At 29.2% G+C, this 15,588-nt stretch overlaps 1 protein-coding gene across 3 annotated transcripts in view; it reads left to right on the forward strand.

Annotated features, from left to right (window-relative positions):
* Positions 1-15,588, forward strand: part of LOC129965936 (uncharacterized) — a 76,896-nt gene that overhangs the window by 43,619 nt on the left and 17,689 nt on the right. For all 3 annotated transcript variants that reach the window (XM_056080234.1, XM_056080235.1, XM_056080233.1), the window contains exons 2-4: positions 7,550-7,611; positions 9,874-9,954; positions 13,942-15,505. In XM_056080234.1, the coding sequence (XP_055936209.1) occupies positions 7,556-7,611; positions 9,874-9,954; positions 13,942-15,505 (1,701 nt within the window). In that variant the 5' untranslated portion in view covers positions 7,550-7,555. The remainder of the gene's footprint in view (positions 1-7,549; positions 7,612-9,873; positions 9,955-13,941; positions 15,506-15,588) is intronic.

The following is a 15,588-nucleotide window of genomic DNA, read 5'->3' on the forward strand; positions in this document are numbered from 1 at the left end:
AAGTAGATGAAAAATTACCATAAAACATAGGGTCGCAGATAACGTTTTTCAATGAAAATCGCAAATCGGGCGGAGTTCGCGCGCTGGATGATTGATGACACACAGGAAGATGCACACTTTCCAGCTAGAGTTTTATTCTCAGATGAAGCCTGCATTACGAAAGAAGATGTCTTCAACACGCACAATGCAAATATTTGATCACTCGAAAATCCCCACATCACTATCTCGTCGAACGTACAACACAAGTTTGATATTAACATCTGGGCAGTGTCATCTATTTGGACCGTATCTTCTGCCCGAACACCTCCGAGGCACAAAGTACCTTGTTTTTTCCTAGCACGTTCCTCTGGATTTACTGTAGGGAATGCCGACAAATGCACGACAGAACATTTGGTTAATACATGATAGAGCACGTTTTAATTACATTTGTGAAATCTGACTTGTTGTTTGCGAATGAAGTTTAACGACCATCCATTCTGCAATGCTCATTAATGAATACTTGCTCGCTGCTTTTATTTTTCTCAAACGCATGAAAAATTTCCATACGAGAAGGCCTCCTCTAGATCACCTTGTTCATAATCCCCGCATTCATAGGGCCATTCTCTTTGCCAGACTCAATGTATTTTCGACGTCTGTTTTTGCGATTCTCACTGAATAAACGTTACCTGCGACCCTATGTTTTATGGTATCTGTGATGCACTTGATTGTGACTGAATTTTCCATTAAAAAACTGCACATCTTAATATTAAAATCGCAATATAAGACGCGAATTTTGTCAATTAAATAGCTACTTTCCATTATTCTTCGATATATTCTACGCATGTCAAAGATTCATTATTTTTAACGAATCCTGCAAAATATAAAGATTTGTGCACTATTCATTTTTAAGAAAGTAGATATCCGTGAACTAAAATAAAAACACTTGATTTTTTTTTTAAATGCACTTATTCAACATGTTTGCCCCAAAATTAATACAATTCAATAATAACATCAACAATTTTGTTTAAAATATTAATAAAAATCACCAAAATTATTTGTGTTAAAAGTTTTTTCTAATTTGTTTCTTCGGTTGATCAATTCTAATGCCTTGTTTCTTATTTACATTTGAGCTACAGTTCGCAAAGTTTAATACTTCGTGTACCGACTTATTCAACACAATTCCAATAATTACAAATAGGTATAATTTCCTTTAAAACAACTATAGGAAGAAAAATTTGAATACAATACAAAATAAAGCTTAAAACTTTGGTTACGCACATAATACGATGATTCCTTGTTTATAAGAAAGTTACAACCATTCGTAATTGGAATAAACAGTACATCAAGTTTAAGGTATCAATAATTTTTGATACCTTAACCACAGCCACACATATGAATAATTAAATATATATTACGAAAGTATCTGTAAATGGTGACTAGAATGCTTCTAAGGAACATGAAAAGGAAAGAAATTAGCTAAAAAGTGAAGGAAAAGAGGATGTAAGACTTAATTAAGAAGTAATCATAACATTTCATGCTAATTTTCACTTATGCCTGAAAGAGAAATTTCAAAATTCTGTGCTTGAATTTTAATTTGAAATAATATATGTTTCAAAGCCAACAAATTCTGTTCTCTCTTGAAAGTTCTCTTCAAATTATTCATTAAATAATCGATGTATACATATTTATAATTAAATAGACATAAAGATATATATAATTAAATGTTTCCTATAAATAGCTGGAATTTAGATTAGAGATTCCAGTAGTTTAAGAGTGAAATACTGAAGTAAATATGCACCATAATTGTCATCATCTAACTGTTCTTCTGATTACCTCAACAGAATAATTTTTAAATGCATTTCTTTTTTCATTAAGAATTATTCCTATTTTAGGCATTTTCATTGAGAATAAATTTTGTATTTTATATTTACACTTTTAATTCTGAATTCGACGTTTGTTAAGTAGATCTTCTTTGAATATGGCTAATTCTTCTTCTCTATTCTTCGATAATTTCATTTTTTTTCAACTCATCCATGTAATTCATTCATTATTTATTTATAATTTTAAAAAAAATTCATTATTTTAAATTCAAAAATCTAATTTATTTCTTATTAAACTTCTCACTTCCTACTTCATAATGGAATCAATTTTGTATGCTGTTCTGCTTATATTAATCAGCACGTGAGAAAAATCATTCTTTTATGGTCAACAGAAAGTTCCTTTATTAATTCTCCATTTTTATCGTTACAATCTTTGACCAATCTGTCATTAGAATTTCTCTGCATACCACAAAACCAAACAAATTATATCAGCAAAGTAGAAACATAGTATCCTAAAGAGAAAAATAAAGAAAGAAAGATTAAGTTTTTGTTTGCATTTATTCTAACCAAATCCGTATTTCATCTTTCGGCCATACTCTTGCATGTTTATGCCACGTGTCTCAACAGGCATTCCGGGTCTCAAACCTACAATCCAATAAGCCGAGAACTTGGAAATCTGCCACCAAAGTAACATTAACCTTAACCGTTCTGCGTGACAACGGAATCGATTGGAGGATCTCAAGGATCAAATTCGTTCTGATCCTTCTGAATGGAGCTTACTTTAATTAGTGTCAATGGAGCCAAAATGGTTTTACTTTTCAATTTGCATGAAGAATTCTATTCAATTTTATAATTAGAATTAATATCCACATATAGTGTAGCACAATTCATTAGAATGCAGTGAAATTTGACTATTCAATTTCCGTCATCTCGATTTCCAGTTCTGCCTATTTTCTTTGTTTGTTTTCATGCGATACCCTCATGATACTATAGGTAGATTTATTGATGGATATCGCGAGATTTTCAGCTGAAAATGATGTCACCCCCGCATTTTCAAAGGTTTAATCTAATAAATGTTTCAAAAAATTAGATTTTAAGAAAAAGGATGGAGATTTTATTCATTTAAAAAAATGTTGCGTATAAGTTTTTCGAATCTCAAAGTTGCTTAAGTGATCATATTCAATTTATTCCGAATTGTCTCAATGGTTTAGTATCTTCACCAATGATACTTAAATGGTTGTTAAAGGTTGTTAAAGGAAAGGTTGTTGTGACGGTTGTTAAAGGAAAAGGACTAACTTTTATTTTTTTAAATAAGCAAAATAACTTTCTGCTTTAACCTATCGTATTTGAACTTATTTTGTCTATTTTAAAACACCGTAACAATGTATGAGCAGATGAAGTTATTCTCCGTAAGTTTTTTTCGTATTACTTCCAAATTTTGGTTCTTTTTTAAGTTTAGGTTCGTCATATAGTAAAAAGAATCGAATATTAATTCAGAACACTTCTTCCTTTCGACAAATCTTGCCCAAAATTTGATACACTTCTAATAGTTCGGTATAAAAGCCACTTATTAAAGTTTATCTTCCTAGCTTGTAATGGCTGTTGACAAATAAATAGTTATTGCATAAATTTGCACATAAATGGACAGATGAAAAGAAAATTAAATATTTGATGAATATAATCCAAAATTTAATATATATCTGAAAGTATATATCAAATTATATGCACTGAACTTATGCCACATGCACTGATGAAACCATATGCTTAGTTTTACCCAATTAATTATATGTTCTTTTGAGTTGTCATTTTCATAAGTGCATGGAGAGACCAATTTCCCACTGAGCCATTTCGCCTAGCATTTAATACAAATATCTATATTTACCGAAAGATACCTACAGTTTGAGTTTAACTCTTTCCAAGGCCATGGGAAATATGCTTCCCACAAAATTCATCAATTTTTGTATGAAATTATCTAGGTTGGTATAAGTTCTGACAAATCTTTCAATGATATAGAAACTTAGATGCTTCAGTTCCATATCTCACACAAAATGCTGTGCCTTGATTTGTAATTTAATTATTGATTAAACAAATTAATTATTTAATCAAATTAAATTTATCTAATAAGGTAAATGAATCGCTTTTCTTAAGTCAATATCAATCCTAAAAATATTTTAATATACCATGACTATAAAGAAATAGCTTTTTAAAGAGTTAAAAAACCGTAGGCCAAATTTCATTTCCTAGCTTGTTGTATTTCTGAGTTATCTTTTCTCAAACAGTCTGTAAAAATTGTATTATTTTTTATTAGAACGTCAAAAGCATTCAAATATCGAATTGTTTAATGATTACAATATGATTTCTTGCTATCCTTCATTTAGAGAAAGCAAAAACTGGAAATGAATTATTTTCTTTTGGGTGCTTTTTTTATGTGTGTATATAGATGTATAATCTGTGTGGATTAATTATTTTTATAGCAACAATTTGATCAGAAAATTGTCTTGTAAAACGCTTTTAGTAATATACTTATGGATTATGTGTAAAATATGGAAATTAGTCTCACAACAAAATATAAGTCAACCAGAATTTTGAACCAGAACAACCATTTTCATTTTTTTTTTCCAAATTTCTTTCAGGCTTACTTTTTTTAAAGTAATGTTATTGTTATTATAATTTATTTTATTTATTTATTTCTTCTCAAAAGTAAACAGAATATAAACCAAAGTATGAAACTGAATGATTGCAGAATTAAGAAAGGAAAAAGATTATTCGCCAAAACAATGTGAAGAATGATATGTATAAGGATTTTTGTTACAACCAAAACTTTTTTTTCCAGTTTTATTTAAACGAAAATATTTTATTTTATTTGTACCTCCCGAACAAAGAGCTAAGTGTAGAAAGACAATTATTATCTTCTGGAAAGGGATCCTTTTATCCGCTTGGAAAGGGATCCATGTTTTTTCAAAAACAAAAACAAAAAATTTTAAAACCCTTATATAGGTTAAAAAAATATTCTTGCTTGCTCAAAGTAAAAAATAAATAAATAAATAAATAAATAATGAAGCACTACTTTTCAACATAAATATACAAATGAACTTTTTAAAAATATATTTAAAGCTTTTTATTTCTACTGTTAAAATCTAAATATCAATTATATAAACCAGAATTTACTTTGCTTAAAGAAGAAAAAAAAAAACATCAATATTAATAACAGTTCCTGAATGGGCTCCTAAGTACAATAAAAATTCCTTTTGTTTAAAATTTTCTGTATAAATTAAAGAATAATTATTATTTTAGTGCGAAATAGTTCATTACACTGCATGTTTGCGCCATATGCGTATAGTTGTCTCTTCAATCATCTCTTTAAACAAATTGTCTAATCTCTTGTTTGATTATGCGTATCTCTGTTACTCGGCAAAAAACTTTTTCCACTGCTCCAGATAATTGTTAGTCACGAGTTTCTATTTTCAGCAAATAGTTTCAAGAGCGACAATCTTGCGTCTGGCAGTTTAGAGACCTTAAAATACATTTCGGAGGCTAGCTACTGACCTAGAATGCGTGCGGAATGAAAAATCGGCTTGCTGTGGGGAAGTGCTCTGAATTTTTGTTAAACAAAGAGCTTTTAAGTATAATTTTGCTGTAAATAAATGCTGCCTTTAATGAAATATTCAGTCAAATGTCACTATTTTTCTTCATTAAATAAGCATTCTGAATACAAATTTACACGGCCAAAATAAGCCCTGCAATTTACAAATTAAATATGCATTGTTCAAACCACTACGGAAATAGAAATTAACAGTACGTATATACTGTCAATGGAAACAAAATATCGTTTATAAAAATAGACATTTACTTTCGTGCTTTTTTTAAATAGGTGCTCTGCTACTCTGTCAGTCATTTTAAAATAATATAGTTTACGCATTTTAAGGGAAGAAGGCATAAAAAATGAAAACGCAAGAAAGACATTATCAAAATATTATTCTATAAAATTAATGAATATATCGATTTAGAATGAAATAAAAGTAATCATAATGGTATTAATTAGAGATTTAAAAGTTTGACGTATAGCATGACTAAGGTATATAAATAAGAAGAAAAAAGTTTTCATATTAGTTATTTAATATTTTAAAATTAATCCTGGAGATGAATGGATTAGAAATGACACAGAAGGTTATACTACAGTTTTTAAAAGAATGAGAACCAAAGTTCGTTCTAGTTGTTGAGTAAAACAGAAGTTTCAATATTTAAGATAAAAAAAAAAAAAAACTTGTCGAAAAATATGATGAATCTTTTTTTTTTTTTTTTTTTTTTACTATTCTAAATTTATGAAAATACCATTTTTGGGACATTTGAGGCAAGTAAAACAATTATATCTTCCTATGTTAACCTCTCAAATGATGAAAATTTCATTTATCATTAATTCGATTTGAATGTTGTTTGTTCCCATCTCTGTGATAGATGTGTAATAGAAAATATTTGTTTATGGAAATATAATACTTCTAAACGCAATCTGTATATTTAAAATAACTAGCAAAATCAATGAGACAATTCCTCAACCATAGATTCAATTTTTTCAATTTTTCATATCATATGAAAATTTAGGGTCTCTATATATGCTTTCAGTGGTCGTTGATTCCCCACCATCATTCATTTATCGCAAAATAAAATCTTGATATAGACCTCAACTTTAACAATTATGTCGATTTCGCCAAATAATTTCGCCTGTTTGCTTGCTTATCTAGCCAGTCAAACTGTTCCATGTTTATTGTACAAGAAAAATTTAAAATAAACTTTCATTTAATGTTATAAGCTGTTATTTATAAAAGTTCGTTGACGTTTCTAAATTAATTCTATTAATATGATGAAAGTAATTCTTTTAATTTTATCAATATAGTGCTGATAGCCGAAGGCGGCTAGTAATTGATTTATTCCAAAAAAAAAAGGTTAAGATTCTTTTCCTTCACCCAAAGGATTAAATTTGTTTCATTTATTAATTAATCTTTAAAAAACAATCTTTAATAAGGTTAATCAATGGTGGTTGGGTATTATACAATCAAAAGTATTTTTCAGCGTACTGCATTGATAATTTCCTATAGAAATCTTATGCATGTAGGTGCATTTTTTGCCTTTTTACTCATATTTTTCAACTTTTCATAAACTTTGTCTTTGGTGATTGCTGTGAAAAAAATGAACTGAGAAGCGTATAATTGAGCCTTCTACAAATCTAGTCTTATCCAGATGTTGTCCTAAATATAGCGTATAGATGTCTTACCCGATGTGTTCCTAATTACTTTGATATTGGTTTGATTTCCAGTTAGCAAAGTAATTGGGAACAAGTATACTGATTTCTGATTATAGTGATGACTTGATTTTTTTCTGAATTGATGAGAAACTATTCCTTATTATCTCAGAATTGATTGTATTGCTCGTTCCCAATTACTCCTTGCTCCCAATGACCCTTCCTAACCCTACAATTAATGAATATCAATATAATGAAACTTTTCTCTTTTATACAGAATAATTTATATACTACAGGTTTATTATCAGCATCAGTTTCTTTCGATTAATCAAAAAAAATTCATGAAATTCCTTACAGTATTTAAGCAAATTATTCATCGTATATTGATTCTAGTTAGTTATGTGGAACCAAATAACTCTGTGTTTTAAAAATATATGAGGCAACTCGATTTAGTTGGGATGTATGTATGATATTTTTTTCGGATATATGTACTTATGTCTAAATTCTTTTCCAGGAAGGAATGAGATTGAAGCAAGAAATTAGGCAAGTGGAGCCTCCACATTCACTCGTGCTGAGGTAAGCAAGAATTTGATATAAAATCCCCAATTTGGAGTAGAAATTTTTGTATTTATTTCTAAAAATAGAACTCATCAACCGATACAAAAAGCTTCATTTTCAAATGAAAAAAAATTCAGTTTATTATTTTTACTCATAACGGGAATTTGGCGACGGTTGTTTGTTTAAAAAAAAAAGGAATTTATTTGTAAAATAAATAAATTTTACTAATCAGGATTCTATATATCATCTTAGATAAGCAACGACTATTTTTTTCTGTTAGCTGAAACATGGAAAACGTCGAAAGTATTCATATGGTTTTTACGCAGAAATCCGTTTTTCCTCACATTACACTATTTGCTGCATAATAATCTCTTATTCGGATAATCAATTTCGATATACAAGCCATCCATGAAAGCTGTCAAAGAATCATAATAGTCGATATCTTAAAATGCCTGTTAAAGATTCTATAAAAGAATTAAAAAGCTTCATGCTTCTAGCAGGATTTTTTTCAATAAAAATATTACTTTTAAAATTTAATTAAAAAGATTATCTATTTTTCAGAATTATTGTTAATACATGATTTTACTGTATGTGAAAGTAAACTGCCTTTCTTGGTTAGCTCTTCTGAATTTTTTCATCCGTTTAGTTATAAAATGCATGCATGCTACTCTTTCTTACATTGGGTTTTAAAATGCCTTTGAACTACAGACAGACGGCCAACCAGAAAACACAATTTACTTTTTCTTCTAATAAATCCAATGAGCAAATGTAATTTTTAAAAACAATTTATTTTGGTAAAATTAAAATATATGGTATCGGTTTTTCACCGGCACCGGGCAAATCGTACCAAATATTTATAACTCTCCAAAGATATTAGGATTGCAACAAAAATCATATTTGTCACATTTTTGAATAGTTGCCACATTTTGCGAGTTATCGCCATTGAAAAATTCTAGTTTGTCGATGGTACCATATGCTTCATATATCATCATTTTTATGTTAAATTTCTTAAAGTGAATTTCTATAAGCAAAAAGAAAAATATTGCTTCAAAATATCTTGTGCTTTTTCCATACTCTCTCTGTCGTATATTCTGTCAATAATGCAATTATTTTAAATAATAATGAATTTTGAAAAAAAAATTGTATTAAGAAACCGAATATTAGAGAGTAATTTAATAAAGGACACTTCTTTTGCTTATGAGCCATTGTAAATTTGATATTTGGAAGATGGGATGCCTGCTATATCATCCTTAACACCTTCGAGGTAAATTCTAATATGAGCTAAAATTTTAACAGCCTCAAATGAAAGCTCTATGCACATTTTTTATTGCTTTTTTACCACCAATTTTTATCAACTTGTCCATATTTATATTCAAAAGTTGGGTGGCAACTCTATCGGCATAAAAAATTCATTTGATATCTCAATAATAATGTTCAATATTTTGAATGTAATATAGTGAAGATATCTCAATGATATTGTAAATTATTTTGCATAGGGAACACTGATGTATCTAACCTGAGAGAAAATGTTCTCTTTCTTTCTGTATCTGATATCAGTTTATTGTGACGGTATTAGACAACGCTTCTTCCTTTTGGAATATAGCTACGCGCTTTCACGTTTAGATATGCACCTAAAGCAATTAGATTGACACCGAAGCATCAGTTTTTTTTTTTTTTAATTATTAGTTCTAAATAATGAACTAAAATAATTTGAATCTCCAGAATAAAATTAAATCATAGATGTCATTTATTAACATATCTTCAAATAAGTGAACAAAACTGCTCCGTGAAACTTCAGCTACATCTATTTCAGTTATTGGTTCAAATAATGGTTTTGGAAGGAGCTGTTATTTTTTATTTTATTTTGATATAATTTTGATATTATGATGACACAGTTAGCTTCAGCTGTATATTTAAAAATAAATATTGCTATAAAAGTCCTTACACCATGCATTGTTAAATAAAGCTAAAAAAAATCTTATTCAAACGCTGATAAATAAAAAAATATGAGTATTCATTTAAATTTTCTGTTTAGTTCCCATTTGCTTTAAAACAATTCTTTTTTTCTTCAAGGTAAACTCCCTATACGTAAAAAAGGATTTCAGATTTAGTTTTCAAATTCTTTTATTTTAATTTTTATACCTTAATTCAGCATTGCACAAGGCTACCGCATACATGACTGCTTATATTTTTAAAAATTAAATATGCTTAACATTTATATTAATTTTATAACTATGCCGCTTCGATTTATTTTTAATTTCACTGAATTTTTATTTGCAGCAACAATTCAACCAGGGATATAGATGATATTTCATTAAAAAAAGCAAACACTAAAGTTTCTCCAGAAACTTTAAGTCACAGGTATGTAAAACCTTCCCAGCAGATTCATTTTTAATTTAATCTATGTCTTCAAGTATTCATGATAGTTGAGAACTTGTGAACAAAAGATAAAGATGGTAAAGCAAGGCATAAATAATTTGTTGAGTCATGAGTATAAAAAATAGACATGAACGGAACCTAAAATTGTTAACTAACTTCATCGTCGGCAATATAGAAATTTACAATAATATCTCAAAACTGAATCAATAGAGTGATAGACGAACAATTTTAAAGATACCAAGCATTTCTAACAAACGCGCAGTTGCAAAGAATAATATTCCAATGACAAGATCCCTTGTGATGCCAATATTCAATTGACAAAGTCCTTTATAGTGTCAATATTCGAGCAAAAAGGTAAAAAATATTCAAAATTCTTCATCGAAACTTCCAAACACGTATTACTTTTGAAATTTATTATAAGCTAAGAAGGAACCTTTATTAATTACTTCTCAAAATCATTTAATTCTTTATTTCGAGTCAGCTTTTTCTGTTAGTATATTAACGAATCCCTAGTTGCCATACATTTCTTATGCAGTAAAAAAAAAAAAAAAAAAAAAAAAAAAAAAAAAATGTTTTCTGTAGTATACTCCAACAAATCTAATGTTTCACGCGTAAATTCTAAATTACCCTGAGTTTTACAGTAAAAAGGGAATTTTATACTTATTTTTTCGCAAATTTGTAATCATCTTTTTTATTTTATTTTGAATCACATTGCACTTTTATATGTCTGGCGCCTACACTTGCACTCTCAATAATTTCCTTCGCTCCCTCAGCATTAATTATTTGTGAATATAATTCAGCATCCAGTTTGCCTTACGATGCAATTTGCTGCTTTATCTTAAACCAATTTGACATCAGTTTTTGCTTTGTCATGATGCTTATTCATTCAACAAAATAATGATAATGAAACTCTTTATTACGGCACATTTAATATACATCCTATTTTTCTTTTCTTTCAAATATTTTTTAGAGCGAAAAATATGTATTTTTTATTTCTAACAGACGATAATCTTTTTAACGTATCTATAATATATTAATATTCCAGTACCAAATCGTTTTTTTTTTCTAAGAAATAAATAATTGTTATTGTTAACGTTCAGAGGATAATTTTTCCAATGGCAAAATATTTAAATAATTTAAAAGAAATTAAGCACTAATACATCCAAAATTGTTTATTAAGATAACTTTTGATCTTTCGTTATTAAACCTTTCGTTATTCTGAACAAAATGATTAGAAAATTGCATATACATGAAATTTTCAAATATCCTATGGCAACAAATTTCTAAAATGAAAAATCAATATTGATGACATATCATAAATACTGATGTAAAAACTAAAATCTGATAAATTATTATTCTTCAATTTTTTCATTGATGCATCTTCTCAGCTAATATAGAGGAAGTTTACTTGCTTAAATATGTGAGTTTTAAACTGGAAACTTAATCTTGACACAACTTTCAGAATTGTTGCAACAATTAATTTGTGTTTCAAATCTCTTTATTGCAAATATTGTTATACCTCATCAAAGGCGTGTAAAATTTACATTATTTGATGTCAAAAAGAGTTTTTGATGCATTAAAATTCTAAACTAGACTATTTAAAAAATAATATTCTTTTTAAACCAGAATATTATTTTTAATTTTAAATTATCTTTTATTAGTTTATTAAGTTTTTATTAGTTTTAAAATGATTATATTTTATAAATTGTTAGTTTTCATTCCAAACATTATCATTGTTAAGCAGATATTTTTTTATAGAAGTCAATTTTAAATGGCATTTCATATATCCTTGCAAAATTTTAAATTTATCCTTAAATCAATTTTTTCTCTCTATCAATATCATTCTTCCTGTATCAAATATATATTTACTCTTTTCGCAAATATTTCAGTGTAATGGAGACTACTCTTTAGTTAAAATCTGTTCTCATTCCATATTTGATATCAATTTTTAATCTGAAATAAATACCCAGATGTGAAATTATAATCATACAAAATTTTAAATATATTAAATACAGAATCGAATTAAATTATGAATTTTCAAAGCATATACAACATTTAAAGATAGAAATTTTAGTGCATAATCCAAAGATGCCAAAGATCTTTCCAACTTCGTATTGATTCGTATTGATAAAATGAAAGAGTTATTCACCAATTATTTACAATTCTGAACGGCTAATTTGATAAACTTTACATTCTTAAAAGAAAATAATTATAACACCACATTTAATAATATTCTTGAAAAAATATTCTTCTATGTAATCTAGATGGAGTTGTGTCCCTAAAACTTTCTCGCATACTCTCTAATAAACTTGTCATGCCAGAGAATGTCTTACATCGCATTAGCATACAATAGTTATGAAATATTCATTTTTTGCGTGAATTTAGTATTTTTACTGAATCTATCATGTCATCCTTGGCGAATTTTTTTGGCGATTAATCCTGGCGTTAGTAGTATCCAAAAATCGAATTTGTGTTTTAGACACGTTTTTCTCAACCGATTGAAACAAACAAAAAATTGACACAAAACTGCACTTGCAGTAACAAATTTCCATACCAAATTTGATATATTTAAGTCATTCCGTTTTCGAACTACCGCATTTACATGTTTCTGAAAATACAGACTGACAAACAATCAGTTGGATTTGGCTCAAAATTTGAACGTTGTCTACACTATAGATATTAAACCTGTATACCGAATGTTATCTATCTAGCTACCTTCGTTTTGTAATTATCGTGTTAACTTATATTCGAACAGCCAGATAAATGGACTTCCTCAAAAAAGATTTTACTCAAAATTTGATTGAAATCTGCAAATTTGGTGTAAAGACAGTATACCAAATTTCAGCTGTCTAGCTCAAAGCATTTTTAAGGACAGACAGACGAATATTTTACAAAAAATGTGTTTTTCGAACTCATGGAGGTTTAAAACGTGGAAATGCATCAAAATCACGAGTTCAGTTTTTTGTCGATTACTGTACTTTCTCTATGTTACATGTACGAGAAAGTAAAAATGTGAATGTTAGTTGTAATTTATCAGTGTAAAAAAGAAATATTGACAAGAAAAGTCAGTTTGAATAATTTTGAAAACTAAAAAATTGAAGCATAAAAAAATTATATGAAAAGAAAATGTTAACAATTAAAAATCAAATAATAATTTTCCAAATGTTGAGTGGCTATGTGACCAAAAACAGAGCAAAAATAAATTTAAATCCGAAAAACAAGCAGAAATATATAACGCCAAATTTTTTCGATATAAAAAAAAATATCAAACTCCCCGAATCTAATCTGTGAATTCGACAAACCCTTTGTTTCCAAACAAAAGTTAACTCAAATAAATGTTCGATGAAAAAATCAAAATCAAAAATATTTTTGAATCCAAGTTTCTTTAGATATTTTACTAGTAAACTAAAATTAGCAGTATGTTCTAATGCCATAAAATCAAGGAATAAGCAAATTTTTTGAAAGATTTTTTATTAATTCTTTTATTAATACTCTCCTATATAACAATACATAAATAATACAACATTTCTGAAAAATAAATATTTATTTGTCTGATATATTCTGCAACTCCAGGCATGAAGCTTTTTACTCATGACTCAACATTATTCACACTTTTCTTTGTACAGATATATTCGTTACTGAAATGAAGTCATCAAAATATGTGTCAAGAAAAACCATTGTTTTATTCGATGGTACAAATTCATGTAGAAACGTAATTGTTTTCTCATCAGTATTGGTTTTGCAATCTTCGTCAAGAATTTCTGAAAGAATGATTTTTTTAAAAAATGCACAATAAATTTAAGCTAATTCTTCAAATCTGTTGTAATTGTCTTTCTGTGTTCAGCTGATTAATCAAACAATTGAGCACAATACCAATTGGCAATGATTCACATTTCTTAAAGTTAAATTACATAATATTTTGTGATGGAAAAGTCCGAAGAATATGTCTTTTTTATATTTATTTTGCAGGTTAGAAAAGGGATGGCAGCATCTCCAGGAATGTCCCGATTCATACCTCAACAACAACAACAATCCATTAGATTTAAACGACAACAAGCTCGATGACGGCAACGTGGCTACTTCAGCAGAGGTTAGCCCTTCCTATGTGGATGGCGATTACAGAAACATGTCCTCCGATGATAGTGATTCCAGCTCAGATGATGAAAGCAGCGCTAGCTACAGCGACACGAGTCCTTTGTTGGACGTGAGTAGCCTTGGAAACAGCGATGTTAGTCTGGATTCAGACATGTCGGAAGATAGCAGTAGTTCAAGTAGCAGCAGCAGTAGTAGTTCAGACGGTTGTATGCTGGATGGTTGCAATAATTTCAACAATAATAATGGTGATGAAGAAGAAGATATGTCCATCATGGATGCGCCATCTATGCAGTCTTCCTGGATGTCTTTTTCGTCCGCTGCGTCGACGCCTTCTTTGGCTGGACCATCACGTGGTCAGATTGTCTTGCCTGATGTCCTGCCTATTGGAAAGATGCCCAAGAATGACGATGAAGATCCCGTACTTTGTGACAACAGCTCTTCTGCGTCATACAGCGCTGTCTCAACCAGGAACTTAGAAATAACCTTCGAAAAGAAAAGGTCAGGTCAGGATCTTGGTGCCCCTAGAATGTCTGGAGATTGCTGCTTAGTTGAGATAACAGCTCAACCAGATGTTCAGGTTGATATCAGAGTGAATTCTGTGTCCAGCAGACGTGAATCCAGACCTATGTCAATTAAACATGGAAATACATATCCACGTGAAGCCAGAAACAACAAGCGTTATTTGAAAAACAGAGACATCAGTGCATGGATCGTGAATGATTCATTTGATGAATACAATGACGACAAGACAAATAAACCATGGACTCTAGATGAAGGGATCCGTCTAAACAATTTTACTATAGTCAATGGATTTAAGACACTTAGTCTCACCGAACTTGTCAACCCAAATACGAATGAAGAAAATGAAGTTATTCAAAAATTAGAAACTGAGAGCAGACATACATTCAATGATGCTCGCAATACGAAGAGTAATGCCCCATCATACACAAATTCATATCGAAATTTTGAACGAAATTATTCTAAACTTCCAGCAAATGTTCATATGTGTTGCAAAGATAACTGGAGACATCAAAAGGATTTCAAAAATGCTGTTCTTAAACAAAAACCTCCTAGTATAGAGAATAATTCAGCTAATAAAATCAGTTCAGTTCCAACATCATCAGAAGAATCTTATCCACCTAAGATTTCTCCTCAAAAGCCAAGAAACATGCCTAAAGAAAATCCAGTTGAAAAACCCAAATTAAATATCCCATCAAGAATATCAGCAACAGATAATAATTCGAATAAATTAGTTCAGACGGATAAGTTACCACCAAAACCAAGGAAAGAGCCTGCATATTGTCCCAAAAAGAAACCGAGTGATAGTAAGTTGTCATCACCGGAGTTGTTTGAAGTTTATACCATGGAAACAGCGCTACCTCAAATTAACTGGGCTGCTATAAGCAAAGGATGTAAAGAAAGTGACTGGATTAGAAAAGTAAGAAATATTCATCTATTTTAATACTATGATCAAAATTAAATATTACATACACAGGCAATCAACGATTTTACGACAATTAA

This window comes from Argiope bruennichi, chromosome 4 (assembly GCF_947563725.1).
Source record: "Argiope bruennichi chromosome 4, qqArgBrue1.1, whole genome shotgun sequence".
Taxonomy (NCBI): domain Eukaryota; kingdom Metazoa; phylum Arthropoda; class Arachnida; order Araneae; family Araneidae; genus Argiope; species Argiope bruennichi.